The following is a 17,272-nucleotide window of genomic DNA, read 5'->3' as shown; positions in this document are numbered from 1 at the left end:
TAGAGATTCTCAATCCTCCAGATCATGGTTGCCCCAAAGGCACTTTTTTTTTCAGGAGACAACTGGACTTTATTGTTTTTTCTCATTTTGCTTCTCATCCAAGAAGCGTCTTCAGCTCCGACAGGATAGTGGGGAATGGAAGGATTTATATTCCTTGCAGACAAGCTGGTCATTTGCATCCTTTTAGAGAGTCGTTGAGCCCACCTGGAGGTTGATCTGTGTCCTCAGGGTCACCAGAGTGGTGCAAATGGTTCCTGTAGTATGTAGTTTTGTTCTCTGGAAATCCATTCCTACTCCCACACCACTCAAAGGGGGTTCATCCCAAATCGTATAGCTAAAAGTCTGTAGAGATTCTTAAGTCATCCAGGTGATGGTTGTCCCAAAGGTGTTTCAATGACCCTCTAAAACAGGGGTGTCAAACTCAAAGCCCGGGGGCCAGATTCAGCCCACGGGATGCTTCGATCTGGCTGGTGAAGCCACCCTGGAAACAGCAAAGGATTTCAGTGCCACTGCCAGCAAAAATGGAGCTTGGGAAGGCTGCATGTGGCCCTCCTGGGCTCTGTCTTTGCTGGCAGAGGATCGCAGGAGGTCGTTGCAGCCAAAACGGAGCTTGGAAACAAATTTTTGCCAGCAGAGCACAGGTGCCCCCGACATGAGTGACGTCGAGCTGGCCACACACACATACACACCCCCAAGGTCAAACACAACCCTGATGCAGCCCTCAATGAAATTGAGTTTGACACCCCTGCTCTAAAAAGATTCAAATGACCAGCTGTCTGCAAGGAGTATAAAGCCGACGAAGCTTCTTGGATGAGAAGCGAAACGTCTTCAAAGAAAAAAACCAGAAAAGTCCAGTTGCCTCCTGAAAAAGCACCTTTGGGATAGTGCCCAAAAGGTTGAGGGCTGCTGACCTAGAAGTTGTTAAGCGTTCCTCTTCCCCCCTCCCACAAAAAATAAGGGGGCACCCGGACTTGAACCAGGGACCTCTTGATCTGCAGTCAAATGCTCTACCGCTGAGCTATACCCCCACACTTGTTCCTCTCAAACAATCTGGTTAAGGATACTCATTAAGCCCCACCCCTTTCCAGCAGCTGCCAGCCAGAGGTGTGTACTTCTCTGAAGTGATCTCTGTTTGACTGGCCACCCACGCAAGTTTTAATTACACTTCATTTTACGCCAGACTCAGCTCGATGTGTCTTTGGATAAAGAGCTCTTCAAACAATGCTCCCAGCTTCAAAGCAATTTGTGTTCAGCGCGCACTACAGACCTATTGTCTCTGTTGCAATTCCTGCTGGTGATTTGCCAGTGCCGGTTCAGCCTCCAGTCTGGATTAGTGCGTTGCATTAATAATGAGGACCTCAGTCTTAGGGGTTGGGGCTTCAACCTCATCCTTTGAGGACCTCCGAGAGCCTTTATAGGGGGCTATGACAAGTCGCCACAAGACAACTTGCCACAATCAACTCACTGCAACCAACTAGAGTGCAGGACTAGAGTCCCACTAGTGCAGGACTAGAGTCCCACTAGTATTAAAGAAATGGCGGAGTAGAATGATGAAAGAAAGGATGCAAAAGAAGGGACAGAATAAAATGTGAATGACAAAAATTAAAATACATATATTTATTTTAAATAATTAAGTAGAATTGTTACATTGTCCTACAGCGAGTTGTCCCACTGTCACTTGGCCTTGGCAAGTTGTCCCATAGTGAGTTTACCGACGGTGAGAACAATCAAGCAATGGAACAGAAGTTGCCTTCAGAAGTTGTGGGAGCTTCGTCACTGGAAGCTTTCAAGAAGAGATAGGACTGCCATTTGTCAGAAATGGTGTAGGCACTGTAGGGTCTCCTGCTTGGGTTGGACTAGATGACCTACAAGGTTCCTCCCAACGCTACTATGCTATTCCATTCCGTTCCCTTCTCTTCTCTCTTCCTTTTTTTCTTCTCTTCTCTTCTTATCCGATCCTACCCTATGATTCTATTCTGATGTGTTCTACTCCTATTCCACTCTTCTCTTCTCTTCTCTTCTCTTCTCTTCTCTTCTCTTCTCTACTCTACTCTACTCTACTCTATTCAGTTGGCTGTGACAAGTTGTCCCATTCCACTCTACAGATGCTTTGATGTTCCTGGGAGACTTATGGACATTTTTCTCAAGCTATTCTTTGATTACTTTTCATTTTAAGGATGGGGTAAAGCAGGCATCTCCCATTTGTATTCTTAAAACCAGCTCAATTAAAAAAAAAAAAACAATCACCACCTTAACTTGAGATGTTGACATGCTGATGGGAGCCACAAGTGGCCAACTTTTTGCCACGTGCTAAACCATCAACCATAGTTTGGATACCTAATTGGCTAGCTCACCCAATTTGCTAAACCACATCCAAGTCATGTTACACAACAGAGCCCCTACCATGAAATAAGGCAATCCTGAAGATCTTAAAAATGGGTCAATGCATTCCAAAATGCCCCATATTTTGTTTATTTTTATATTTTGTGTGTTTATATTCTGAAGGCCCAGGCACAAGGATATGTAAAACATGTTCAGCATGTTAAACGAATCTAGGAAATTACGGTTTATTCCCAAAACACTGGTGAAACCATTGGTTAAACATCTATGGAGATGCTCAGTCATCCAAATAGGATAACAAATAGTTGTCCCAAAGGTGTCTTTTTTTCAAGATGCAACTAAACTTTCTTTCTTTTTCTTTGAAGATGTTTCACTTCTCATTCAAGAAGCTTCTTCAGCTCTGACTGGATGGTGGGGAATGGAAGGATTTATACTCCTAGCAGACAGCTGGTCATTTGCATTCTTTTAGAGAGTCATTGAGGCTACATGGAGGTGGTTTTTTTTTGAAGACAGTAAAACCCACATTTTGGACAGAGGATCATCTATCTCCAGTCTACAACACAATTTTTTCAACAGATCCAAGAAGGCTCCACACCCATTTGCACCACTCAGGTGACCCTGACAACACAGATAAACCTCCAGGTGGCCTTAACGACTCTCTAAAAAGAATGCAAATGACCAGTTACAAGGAAGTCCAGTTGCCTCTTTAAAAACGCACCTTTGGGACATTGGTTAAAACAGGGGTGTCAAACTCAAGGCCCAGGGACCGGATCCAGCCCATGTGGTACTTAGAGATGGCCCGCAGGACCGCCCTAGAAACAGCCAAGTAGCGGTCCGTGGTGCCTCAGCCAGCAAACACGGTATTCAGGCCCTCCCAAGCTCCGTTTTCAGCCACGACAGCCTCCTATCGCCCTCTACGAGCAAAAACGGAGCTCAGTTTTCACTGGAAGAGGGCGGAAGGAGGCCATTACAGTTGAAAATGGAGCTTGGAAGCCTGTTTTCACTGGCAGAGTGCTTGGGCCCCACAGATGCCCCTGACCCGAGTGATGACAAGCTGGCCACGACCACCCCGGCCCCCAAGATCAAACTCAACCCTGATGAGACCCACAATGAAATCGAGTTTGACACCCCTGGGTTAAACTATAGTTGAATCCCACGTATCAATTCAATCACTGTCTCCACCATTCCCTTTTCTTCCCAAAGGCTTGATTCTTCCTTCAACAGCCGTGACACTTCTTGACCCAAGCCATTTTTAAAAAAATCCCACACCAGATGTCTCACCTCAATTGTCCTCTCCAGTCATTGAAATCCTGCTTGGGCAGGACAACAGCTGGGCTTGAGTGAACTACCAGGGGAAGGTGATTCTCCAAGTAAGCTGTCTGAATCCACCAATCTCTGATCTAGGATGAATTAGGTAAGGTTAGAATAAGCGTCGTCACTCAGTGTCATCAGAATGTGTGGGGAAGGAAGAAGATCTACGGGGTGCATAGGCAACTGTTAGAAGCCACAGTGAAGGTACATCTCTCATGACGTCATCACACAAACCCGGATTATAAAATTTGCATCAGGGTAGGGATGCAACATGCAACTAAGTTTGAAATCTGCTCCCTGCCTCACCTCTGATATACATCCCTACCCTGATCCTGATTTCTACCCTGTTGCCATTAGACAAAAAGACATGTGTGTGGTTGATTCACAATTCATTTAGTGTCCATTCGAAGTTATAGTGGCAATGAAAAAAAATGATACATGACTATTTCTCACTTATGATTGTTGCAACGTCCCCATGGTCACATGATCAAAATCCAGGCGCTTGGCAACTGACTCCTATTTATGATGGGTTGCAGTGTCCTAGGGTCCCCTTTTGTGATCTTCTGACAAAGTCACTGAGGAAACCAGGTTCACTTAACAGCCGTGTTCCCAACTAAGCTGCAGTGATACACTTAATCACAAGAAAGGTTGTAAAATGGGGCAAAATTCACTTAGTGACCAAATTCGCTTCTTGCTTAACGACAGAAATTTTGGGGTCAATTACAGTCGTACTTCGCTTCTATTAAGTAAAAAAATATGTGAAGCTACAAAAAACCTAGAGCAGTGATGGCTAACCTTTTTGTCCTTGCATCCCGAAAGCGTGCCCACACCCATAATGCAATGCAGGTATGACATGCCCCCACATATGCGTGCGTGACACCCTCCCCCCATGCCTTGTTTCAGTGAGAATTACAGCCTGGTGAAGCACCAGAGGACTCACACAGGAGAGAAACCCTTCGAATGTGCTACTTGTGGGAAAAATTTCAGTCACAATTCCAGCCTGCAACCTCCTGGGATCAAAAATGCTCCGGGTTGGGGGGGGCACACACCACACCCCTCCATGCCTTGTTTTGGGCCTAGAAGACCTCCCTGACGCCTCCTGAAACCAAAAATGGGGCTGGGCGCTCCCCCACGCTTCTCCCCACCCTCCGCACATACTTGTGCGCCCCCCTCTCACACTTACAAGTGTGTCTCCCTCATGCGCAGCAGACATGAAAATCAGCTGGCCGGAGGGAGGCAGGCGCGCCTACGCAGTGGAACTGATCTGAACAACAGGTCGCATGCCCGCAGAGAGGGCTCCGCACGCCACCTGTGGCACCCGTGCCATAGGTTCGCCATCACAAACCTAGAGCCTCTGGAATTGGACAGTTTATGCTTATAAGTATTTCTGTAAACTTAAATAGATCAATAGACCCAGGGAAATTCATTATTGCTATTTACACAGTTGGAATTATTCCTATTCCATTTACAATGATGCAAACATGTTGTTGTTGTTTTAACAGACCAGTATATTATGCACATGGATATATTAGGGACTGACTTACCCAATGGGATTTTGCCTTTTGGTTGTAATGAAGAAAAAAAATCATTTCTAATATCAATACTTTTTCCGTAATAAGATCAGAGGTGGGCTTTCATGCTGACAGCCCCATAATTAAGGAATAATTCCTTGTGCTCAGGATGGCTCTTAAAAAAACGTTATTTCAGAGTAAATAAAGTAACTCATCTCATTCGGTACTTGTTTATTGTTTTGTTAATGAGTTTTCAGTTGCTTTTAATTATTGAGATATTCTGTATCTGTTTGCTGATGTACACTACTCTGAATTGGCCACATGGGGGCAGCTAATAAATGCTGTTAGTAGATAAATAAAGCCACAAATGTCCAGAGCAACAAGAAAACTTAAAATATGTGAAAACTGTTCAAGCAATGCATAAAACCGTTTTTGCAGAGCGTATGGTTCTGCATCAAGGAATTTATATTTGTAATTTCCAGGGGGGGGGGGGGGAAGGGAACATGCCATGTTTTTAGGGTTAAAAAATAAAATTTTAGACAGCAACAAAAAGAAGTTATATAAATTGCATCAGCTGAATTTTTGCATCAGTGCCACATCCAGCTGGGATAATTAATAAAGTTGGTCAGGCATGGATTGAACATTCTACTTTCTCCCTGAAAGGAAAGTCCAGGTCCGGTGGACCAAAACAAGAAAAAACGTTTCATATTTTTCCTCCAAATTGTTAATTATCAGCTCCCCGCTGACGCAAAGGGTCATTAAAACAACAAGAACACTGTGTGGTGAGCACTGAAGATAAAAGTCTAGTGTCATGTTTGCTTGTTTGCACACTTGGAAGTGTTAGCGGTTCAATTGTCTCATTCAAACTAGACAACCCGTGACCCACTGGGTCATTATTTCAGAGGTATTTCCTTATATAAACAGAGGAACAAAATGACCACAGCTAGGCAAAAAAGCAGTAAAAGTAGGAACAGCTTTTAACGGTCAACATTTTTCTAATGTTTTAATTGCTTTATATTGCTCATGTCGTAAGCCACCCACAGATCTGCATTCCACAGTGAGACGGTGGCATATAAATATAACAAATAAATAAACTTTGGACTTCCCGCTGGCTTCCCCATTGGCTTTCCTTGTGGGAAGCTGGCAGGGAACCAGGGTGGATAAAAATCAGATTTTTAAAAAATAAAAAAAAAATCAGATTTTTTATTTACATCGGAATTATTTTTTTAATTATCAAATTTATTTCAATAAAATGCTTTTGGAATAAAAAAAATAAAGACAAGTTTTCTATTTAAGATATATTAATAATTTAGCTTATTCAGCATGAAATGAAGCTTAGTTATATGGCATATTCTGCTTATTCTGCAATATTGAGACTGTTGTTGAGACAACAACGGGTTGGAGGAGCTGCTGCTCCAGGGCAGAGATGACAGTTGCTCTTTAAAAATTATGATTTAAATCAAGCCCTTTTACTAGTGATTTAAATCATCATTTAAATCAAACTTGATTTAAATCAAATGCACCCTGCAGGGAGCACTGAAAATGACGAACGCCATGACTGCAGCTTACTGTGGTGATGGGGACAGGTGTCGTAGCAATGGGGCAGCCACAACTTGCCAAACTTCAATCCCAAGGGAATTATGGGTTCCTGGATTTTGGGTGGCTTTTATAAGTGAGCCTATCTGAGGCTCGAAATGTTGATTCGAAAAATGTTGCCCTATGATGCAGACTTTCGCCCAATTGAAGGTTACAATCAAACAGACACGAGGGTTTTAGTAGTATATAGTTATGACAGCCTTCCCCTGTGCTTAATGCCCTCCAGATGTGCAGAGATTGGTCCACTACATCTGGAGGTCACCAGGTATTGTGGGAAGACCCGATAGAATCTAGTGCAAACTACAATGATTTCTTAAGTTAGGCAGTGAATCCCACGTAGTGAGTCGTCGTGCAAACACTGCCACTGTGTACCTGAGGTCCAACATCGGGTGCAAATATCTGAGTTGTAACTTTTGCACAACAACCTTTGTCACAATCCATTTTATCTGTTCTCCTCTTGCCCCCAGCGAATGCTCCTAAGTAGACCCTATATTGATCATTACGAACTTGGCATCCTCTTGGGGTGGCTCATTTCTGCGACAAGGTAAGTACAGAGCAAGCTCTTTAGTTCCCATACCATCAAATAAGCAACTTGGGGGCAGTGGTGCCCAGTAGTCCCCTCACCACTTTCCCCATTAGTAAGAAGGCTGAACAAACCCTTAAGATTTTGGCATGGAGAGGATTTTGGTTTGGAAATAAAGAACTACGCTTTTTTTAAAAAAAAATCAGGGCATCTTGGGCAACAAAGCTAAATGTCTACAGCAGGGGTGTCAAACTCAAGGGACTTAAATCTGGCCCCTCAAGGCCGGCCTAGAAAGCAAAGGACTGCTCAAACGAGGCATGTGGGGAAGGGCGCGTGTGGCCCCTACACGGCCAGTTTTCGGCCTGGACAGCCTCTTGAAGCACTTTGCCCACCAAAATGGGAGGAGGGGGCCACGCGGCCTGTTTTTGGCCTGGATGGCCTCCTGAAGCACTTTCCCCGCCAAAACAGGGGGACGGGCCCATACGGCCTGTTCTCGGCCTGGACCGCCTCCTGAAGCACTTTGTCAGCCAAAATACAATATAATAGCAGAGTTGAGAGGGACCTTGGAGGTCTTCTAGTCCAACCCTCTGCTTAGGCAGGAAACCCTATACCATTTCAGACAAATGGCTATCCAACATCTTCTTAAAGACTTCCAGTGTTGGAGAATTCACAACTTCTGGAGGCAAGCTGTTCCACTGATTAATTGTGCTAACTGTCAGGAAGTTTCTCCTCAGTTCTAAGTTGCTTCTCTCCTTGATTAGTTTCCACCCATTGCTTCTTGTTCTACCCTCAGGTGCCTTGGAGAATAGTTTGACTCCCACTTCTTTGTGGCAACCCCTGAGATATTGGAAGACTGCTATCATGTCTCCCCTAGTCCTTCTTTCTCTTAAGCTAAACATACCCAGTTCCTGCAACCGTTCTTCATATGTTTTAGTTTCCAGTCCCCTAATCATCTTTGTTGCTCTTCTCTGCACTCTTTCTAGAGTCTCCACATCTTTTCTACATCGTGGCGACCAGAACTGGATGCAGTATTCCAAGTGTGGCCTTACCAAGGCATTATAAAGTGGTATTAAGACTTCACGTGATCTTGATTCTATCCCTCTGTTGATGCAGCCTAGAACTATGTTGGCTTTTGGAGGGAGGGGCCACGTGGCTTGTTTTTGGCCTGGACAGCCTCCTGAAGCACTCTCCCAGCCAAAATGGGGGAGGGGGCCCCACGCAGCCCGTTTCTACCTGGGCAGGCTCCTGCAGCACTTTCCCAGCCAAAACAGGGCACAGGGGGGCTCCGCACATCGTCCCCGCCGCACCTCATTTTGTCCTGCAAAGTGCTGCAGGAGCTTGTCCAGGACGAAAACCGGCCACAAAAATACCCCACTCCTCCCACCCTGTGGTGAACTACAATGCTGATCCAGCCCTTGAAGAAATCCAGTTTGACACCTCTGGTCTACAGAGATTCTCTATCATCCAGAACATGGTTGTCCCAAGGGTGTATTTTCCAAAAGGCAACTGGACTTTCTTGATTTTTTTTTTCGTTTGAGAACGTTTTGCTTCTCATTCAAGAAGAGAACCGAAGCAGCTTTCTTGGATGAGAAGCGAAACATTTTCAAAGGGGGAAAAAACAACCCCAAGAAATTCCAGATGCCTTTTAGAAAAAGCACCTTTGGGATGGGCACAAAGCTGTTTTTGATGACAGGGTGATATTACTGGAGAGGCAAAAGCATTATTATTATTTTTTAAGAGAAGGCTGAACAAAAAACAAAACAACCCACACAAACGCAGAATTACTTGTGGGTTTCAGAGTCACAAAAACAGGAAAGGCAAGTTAGTAGATGGTGTGGAAGCTTACCTTGTCAAGGTAAAATGGCAAATTTGTTCTTGAGTTAGCATCTTTGGGAACCCAAAAGTGCTTTTTTCAAGAGGCAACTGGACCTTCAGGTTTTTCTTCGAAGACATTTTGCTCCTCATCCAGCTTCTTCAGCTCTGACTAGATGGTGGGGAATGGAAGGATTTAAGCTGAAGGTTGGATGAGAAGTGAAACGTCTTCGAAGAAAAAAAAATCCCGCTCCCCAAAAAGTCCTGTTGCCTCTTGAAAAAGCACCTTTGGGACAACTATGACACGGCTGACTGAGAATCTCCAGACATCTTTGGGAGCATTTAGAATTTAGCATCTTTGGGAAGATCTGGTTCCCAAAGGCCACAATGTGGTTGTAGAATTGTTTTGGTTGGGGGGGGGGGGGGGTGCTGCAGTTGCAATACATCTGGTGGGCACCAAGGGGGAGAAAGGAGCCATTCCCAGGGTAGCAAAATGGGAACTGATGTTGCACCCTCACCCTGCAGTTCCTCTCCACGACTCAGAATTTGCAATCTACCGATAGTGCCATAAGAACAAGAATTGGATAAGAATGCCTAGAAACACTGCAATAGCAATAGATAGCACTTAGATCTTTATAAATAATAAATAATAAATAAATAAATATTTATTTCTTAGCCGCACCCTCTCCCGAAGGACTCAGGGCGGCGTACAATGAAACATATGAAATAAATATGGACAAAACAAACATATAACAGAGACATATACCGAGACATACACAAGGAGGAGGTCGGCTGATAAATAAAACAATTAAAATACAGTCTTTAAAAACCCCTAGATAATTAAATATAATTAAAATACCCAGTAAAAGCCGGTCAGGAGCGATATGGTTAGATCAAAGTTGAGCCAGGCCAGCTGCTTGGAATAGGTGGGTCTTAAGCTTAATACGAAAGGAGCGGAGGTCAGAGGTATTCCTAATATCCTGAGGGAGGTCATTCCACAGGGCTGGGCCCGCCACAGAGAAGGCTCTACTCCTAGGCGACGCCCCCCGACACTGTCTTGTGGACGGCACCTGGAGGAGGCCCTCTCTGTGCGAGCGGATTGGTCGCAGGGATGTATGGGGCAGAATACAATCCCGCAAGTAACTAGGTCCTGAGCCATGGAGCGCTTTAAAGATTATTATCAAAACCTTGAAACGCACCCGATAGACCACTTCGTAGTGCTTCGTAGTGCTTTATAGCGGAGTGATGCGGTGGCCTCACAATCAGAGGCTGTGATCCTAAGTAGAGGCGGGTATTTCTCTCTCTGAGCACAATAGAGAATATATCTGCTGAACAAAACTCTGCATTGGTGACAGGAAGGGCATCTGGCCAGTAAGTACTCTGCTAGCTCCGTTCAGTTGCCCAGACTCCACCCTGCAAGGGATTATGGGGTCGTTAAAAGATGATGATAGTGCTTTAAAGCAAGGGTCCCCAACCTTTATGGCTTGGAAACCTAGCTAGAGAGGAGAACCAGGCTGCGCAAGTGGTGGACTGGCGTGTACGTGTGAGCACTGGTGCACTGCGCAAGTGGTGGACTGGCGTCAACTCACATGAGCGGCAGTACGGCACACATGCACACACAGCTCAACTATTGAGCTGCATGTGTATGCGTGCCAGCCCACTGCTCGAACATTCAAGCGCCCGCTAATTGAACATGTGTGTGTGCCAGTGCATTGCTCACATGGCTCGGTTGCAAATAGGCCACTGGAGTCGGGGACTCCTGTTTTACAGCACTCTCTGGGCAGTCTGCTAGCATGTTTTCCCCAACAATCTGGGTCCTCATTTTACCGACCATTGGAAGGCTGAGTCAACCTTGAGCTCCGTCAGGATCGAACTTCAGGCTGTGGGCAAAGTTTGCCTGCAAAACTGCATTCCAGCCACTGCACCCCCCCCCCCCCAGGGATCCATGGTTTCACCCCCTGCCCTCCAGATTCCCCTTCCTTACCCAGTTCTCCATGCGGGCAGCCCTGCATTTCAGCCGCACCTGGAGCCTCTCGCCTTCTCCACCTGGGGCCTCAAAAGCTGCCACCAGCTGCCGCGTCTGCTCCAGGTCTTTGGGGTTCACCAGGGGCTCCAGGGAGCGCAGGTACTGGGCCATGGTTTGAGACAACGATGGCACAGGTTGACGCAGGAGGGCAAGGTTAGAGGCATTTCGGTACTGGAATACCTGGAAAGTCAAAAGGAGACAAGAGAGAACTTGGCATATTTGGTCAATCAACACTTTTTCTTCTCTGGAGCTGGCTTCTCATAATCTATCGATCCATACTCCCAAAACCCAATTACAGGTAATCCTGGACTTGCAACCATCCATTTAGTTTTAAAAGTTTTTAAAAAGTTTTTAAAAAATGACTTACAATCATGTTTCATATTTATGACCACTGCAGCATTCCTATGGTCACATGATCCAAATTCAGAGAGTGGGCAACCGGCCCGCATATACTCCTGTTTGCCGCATCCTGCTGTCATGTGACCACATTTCACGATGGTTTTTTTTTTTTTTTTTTGCTGGAAATTGGTGTTTATGTCTGGTTTCTGGCAAAAAACATCCCATTGCAAACGATAGATTGGCTTAAAGACTGTGATGTTCCTTTAATGATCGTCACACACACACACACACAAAAAGGTTGTAACATCGCTGCTAAACAACTGCCACGAAAAAAACCTGCAAAACTGTCACGTGGCGATCTGCTTAATGACCATCACGACTTCTGACCAAAAGTAAAGGCTCGGTTATGGTTGTAAGTCAAGAACTACCTGTATAGACTACCTCAAATCAATACAATACAATAGTAGAGTTGGAAGGGACCTTGGAGGTCTTCTAGTCCAACCCCCTCCCTAGGCAGGAAACCCTATACCGTTTCCGACAAATGGCTATCCAACATCTTCTTAAAGACTTCCAGTGTTGGGGCATTCACAACTTCTGGAGGCAACTTCTGTTCCACTGATTAATTGTTCTCACTGTCAGGAAGTTTCTCCTCAGTTCTAAGTTGCTTCTCTCCTTGATTAGTTTCCACCCATTGCTTCTTGTTCTATCCTCAGGTGCCTTGGAAAACAGTTTGACTCCCTCTTCTTTGTGGCAACCCCTGAGATATTGGAACACTGCTATCATGTCTCCCCTAGTCCTTCTTTCTCTTGTGCCGATCTGTGCAGGAAACCTAGTGTCAAGTAGGTTTGTCAGCTCTACCAGGTAGGCCAGATTAAGAAACCAATGCCATTGTAAGTCAGAAGCCAAGATAGAGTTCAAACGTACTACAAGTTTATTTCATGCTACCAATATGTAAGAATCTGGGCAATGCAAATTGGCATCAGGTAAAAGTCAACGGAGTTCAAGGGGGCCTGCACTTAAAGTCTCTTACAAGAGCGTTAGAGACTCTAAACCAATGATGGCTAACCTTTTTGTCATCGCATGCCGAAAGCGTGCATGCGCCCACATGCACCCATAATGCAATGTGCCACCCTTTCACCTGCAACCCTGTTTCATGCCCTGTTTTGGGGCCTAGCAGGCCTCTCTGCAGCCTCCTGGAAGCAAACATGGGGCACAGGGGCAGGTGTGCTGCATCCATCACACCCATTTTGGGCCTAGTAGGCCTCCCTGCAGCCTCCTGGGAACATCAGCCATGGGAGGGGGGCTGCATCCCCCTCCCCACATGCAGCCCGCCCCCCGATGCAGCAGCGACCCCAAAATCAGCTGACCAGTGGAAGGTGCGGACACATGTCCAGTGGGGCAACAGCTCATGTTCCTGCAGAGGGATCATGGCTCTAAACCAGGGGTGTCCAAACTTGGGAACTTTAAGACTTGTGGACTTCAACTCCCAGAATTCCCCAGCATGGCTGGCTGGGGAATTCTGGGAGTTGAAGTCCATAAGTCTTAAAGTTCCCAAGTTTGGACACCCCTGCTCTAAACTAATGATGTATTTGACCCCGCCCTCAGGCCCATCTTGGTCACCTCCTATAGCCCCGTAGATCAGAATCAGAGTTATAATAGTAGCGGTAGTAACAGAACCTTCCCAAGTCTCAACCTGCTTCCACCTCCCTCACTTGATCTTCATGTGAGCTTGGGAGGGGCTTCTTTGAAATGTTTACTCAGCTCACATTCTTGGCCTGGGTTCAGGCCCTTCTTATCTTGACCTTAGCAGCTCAACCCTTCTGTCCTCCAAGGTTGTTCTCTATGCTCTCCCTCCATGTATTTTCTGTCTACAACTCTCGTACCCTTCGCCGCTGATGACTGGAGGCCTGCTCTAGGAATAGCAGACGATGCTCTCTCTATGCGTCACTCCATTAAAACGACTGCCCCATCTACCTTGCTCTGAACTACCGTTTCAGAGACAGGCCTGGAGAAAGAGGCATCATTAAAGAAGGCCCACGATGCAGCCATCTCGATGAAATGGAGAGGGATCAAGGTTGATCTAGTGTTTGGGGAGGTACCTCCCCATGAACACCAGTATCCCAACTAGACTTTCACCGCAGGATAATGATGGAAGAAAAATCACAATAAAGCATGGGCTCCTCTGCAGAGAGGAAGGGAAACATTTGTAATTTTTTTAACATGTAACTGTTTAAACTCTTTAGGCATTAGATACTACGCTATCTTAACTGCTCAACATACATCTAATGAATTAGTTTTGCTCTGTGAGACGCAAATAGGCGCAAACATTTAGGCAACAAAAATGGAATGGACAGGTACAGTATAGGTGGTACCTTGCTCAGTAGTAGTAACTGTGAGAGGGATCTTGGAGTCCTAGTGGACAACCATTTAAATATGAGCCAGCAGTGTGCAGCAGCTGCCAAAAAAGCCAACACAGTTCTAGGGTGCATCAACAGAGGGATAGAATCAAGATCACGTGAAGTGTTAATACCACTTTATAATGCCTTGGCAAGGCCACACTTGGAATACTGCATTCAGTTCTGGTCGCCACGATGTAGAAAAGATGTGGAGACTCTAGAAAGAGTGCAGAGAAGAGCAACAAAGATGATTAGGGGACTGGAGACTAAAACATATGAGGAACGGTTGCAGGAACTGGGTATGTCTAGTTTAATAGAAAGAAGGACTAGGGGAGACCTGATAGCAGTGTTCCAATATCTCAGGGGTTGCCACAAAGAAGAGGGAGTCAAACTATTCTCCAAGGCACCTGAGGGTAGAACAAGAAGCAATGGGTGGAAACTAATCAAGGAGAGAAGCAACTTAGAACTGAGGAGAAACTTCCTGACAGTTAGAACAATTAATCAGTGGAACAGCTTGCCTCCAGAAGTTGTGAATGCCCCAACACTGGAAGTCTTTAAGAAGATGTTGGATAGCCATTTGCCTGAAACGGTATAGGGTTTCCTGCCTAGGCAGGGGGTTGGACTAGAAGGCCTCCAAGGTCCCTTCCAACTCTACTATTGTATTATTGTATTATTGTATTAATAAACACTGGAGGTTTTTAAGAAGAGATTGGACAAACATTTGTCTCAAATGGTATAGGATTTCTTGCTTGAGCAGGGGGTTGGATTAGAAGACCTCCAAGGTCCCTTCCAACTCCATTATTATTCTATTCTTATTCTATTCTACTATATTCCTATATTCTATTCGACTCTATTCCTAATCCATTCCTATTTTCTATTCTATTCCTATCCCATTTCCATTCTCTTTTCTATTCTACTCCTATCCTTATCCCATTCCCATTTTCTATTCAATTCTACTCTATTCCTATCTCATTCTCATTTTCTATTCTTATTCTTCTACTCTACTCCATACTCCTATTCCATTCCCATATTCTATTCTATTCTATTCTATATTCAGACTTTGTTTCCTCAAATGAGATTTCCACTGATATAATACAAGCTAAACACTAAACTACAGGTATGTCTTTATGTTGCACCTTGCTATGAAGGTGGGTCTAACCGTTAAGGTAATTTCTGATTTGCTAGCTAGATCTAAGACATCAGAGAAAGAGGACTGGCTTTGATTGGACAAAATGAAAGTCACTCTGCCCAAAGAGGTTGGCTCTGATCTACCTTCCCACTTTCTGTAACAGAGAAGCACTCCAAGGAAGAATCAGGAAAGACGTCTCTGCCTATCAACTTCCACGCAGAAGGAGGCCCTTTCTGGAGGACATTTCTCCAACTATATTCTGGTCAGTGAACCTCCAATATTTTTAGGAATCCAACATCTTAATTCAAGGAGGTAAAAAAATGTTTATTTAAACAGGTTATTTTGATTTTATTGGGAATTTTTGTATAACCATCCTTTTCTTTGTTCCTGTATTTCCCCAATAAACTTTTTTTTTAATCTAGAATTTGGCTCCTCTGGTTGAGTGAGGGGATTTCTCATTAATGGGTGGCTAAGGGCTTAACATAATATGTGGACTCAACAAAGTTCAATAAACCCTGGTTAAAACAGACTTCAAGAATCCTTAACTAAAACTTTGACTATTACATGCTTTCTTAATGTGGGGGAAGATCCTTAAATTGCTTATACCTGGATGCCCAGAGATCTCTCTTACAAGACACATAGGAGATAAATTACTGTATCTTAGATACATCTATTAAAGTTGTACACCTACCTCCCAAGTCTCAACGACTAGAAACAACTAGAATTTCAAAGACTTCAGAGAAGCAGCTCCCTCCCTCCCACCTCCCTCCCAAAACCTGGTTTCCTGTTTCTGTCCACATCTCAGACACAAATCCAGAGGGTATCATTGCTTATTTAGCAGTTTGGTTATAAGTGGAAGATTGGAATGAAAAAGATTTGGTGGTGAATGCTGAAAGAATTCAGAAAAAGAGGCACCTCTATGTCTAGTAAGGAAAACTTAACCAATCTTTTACCAATCCATGGTAGTTTTATGCCGATTATCTGACTTCTCATCCCCCCTCCCCGTCCCCCCCCCCGCAGTCGTGTTTTTCTTCCAGATCTCCTCTAAAGCGATACAGCAAACCTGAATTTAAACGAGTTTTATTTGCTTCACCGAAAGATAATTAACCCATGATCGAATACAAAAGCAGGGCACGGCATTGTTTATAATGCAACTATAAATTATTTGTAATAATTATTATTATCACACATTATTACAATTATTTGTAATAGTTTATATTATTATACAATACAATTCTAGGGGTGAGAACGATCTATAAATATTACCATGATTTAGAATGCCCACCGCGGAAAACCGAGATCAAACTTCGCCCTTCAGACCGCGCGGCCAAAATCAAAGGCTCCTTATACCATTAATCGAAGGACGATGGCATTAAATGCGCTTAATTTTTATCAATCGGGAGCTACCATCACCTCCGTGGAAGGGAAGGGGGAAGGAAACACTTATCTCCCCCACCCCACGCAATGGACAAAGCCAGCCTTGCCAGACATCTGGATCCTCGGAGATTTCGCGCTTAAGCAAAGCATAACGCGGTGGGGGGGGGGGGGTAGCTGGCTGCGCTTGCACGCAAAGCCTTCTTGCACGCGATCCCGGCTGCTTTTGCACGGGATCGCTTTCCAGGACGGTTTGCACGCGACTCCCCGTTTCCCTTTAAAGCTCTTCGGGGGTTCTCTCCCCACTCCCTCCCCAAATCGCAGGGTCTACCCCCCCCCCCCCGCCTTCTCCGCCTCCATAGGCAAGCGTTGCCTTCTGCACGTCCGCGCGCGGGTGGCAATTGTTGCAAAAACAACCCCGCCTTAACTTTTGCACGCGCTCGCTTGCAAAAGCAAGGCGTTTTGCAAAAAAACAAACCCCAAAAGCTTTCGGAGAGCTTTCATTTTTACTGACCGTAGGCGCCGAGAGGTTGCTCTGGCCGCAGCCCCAAGGCCGCCACAACGCCCTCCACCTTCCCATTGCAGGAATCCCATGCGCCCTCCTGAAAACCCAGGCTTTGCGAAGTTACAAGGGGTGGGTTTGCGAGCAAAGCGGAATCCCAGCTGACCCGGTTGCGAACGTGTGTCACTTCCTGCAAAGGGGGAGGAAACTGCAAGCGGGGAGAGGGGAAGGTCCCTCCCTCGCTCTGTCTCTCCCCCCCACCCGCCAAACCGATCCTCCCTGGAAAGAGCAATCGGAGGTTTCTTTTCCCTCTGGATCGGTTCTCTATTATTAGAAGAAAAACAGAATAATGAATACATATACATAGAATATAATACATAGAATAAAGTTATTGTCCTTTTAAATGTACACTA

The 17,272-nt window shown here is 45.1% G+C and overlaps 1 protein-coding gene across 2 annotated transcripts in view; it reads right to left on the bottom strand.

Moving 5' to 3' along the window:
- Positions 1-17,045, bottom strand: part of LOC309382606 (carnitine O-acetyltransferase-like) — a 73,088-nt gene extending 56,043 nt beyond the window's left edge. Inside the window, exons 1-3 of one of the 2 annotated variants that reach the window (XM_081934302.1) lie at positions 16,872-17,045; positions 11,078-11,299; positions 3,622-3,740 (exon numbers count right to left, since the gene is read on the bottom strand). In XM_081934302.1, coding sequence (XP_081790428.1) covers positions 3,622-3,740; positions 11,078-11,299; positions 16,872-16,937 — 407 coding nt within the window. In that variant the 5' untranslated portion in view covers positions 16,938-17,045. Of the gene's footprint in view, positions 1-3,621; positions 3,741-11,077; positions 11,300-16,249; positions 16,389-16,871 lie in introns of those variants that run through there. The other variant, XM_081934303.1, reaches the window with a different exon arrangement.
- Between the last annotated feature and the right edge of the window lie 227 nt (positions 17,046-17,272).

The sequence above is a fragment of the Natrix helvetica genome (assembly GCF_964273705.1).
Source record: "Natrix helvetica genome assembly, chromosome: 1".
NCBI lineage: Eukaryota > Metazoa > Chordata > Lepidosauria > Squamata > Natricidae > Natrix > Natrix helvetica.
This window is presented reverse-complemented; position numbering and strand designations above follow the sequence as displayed.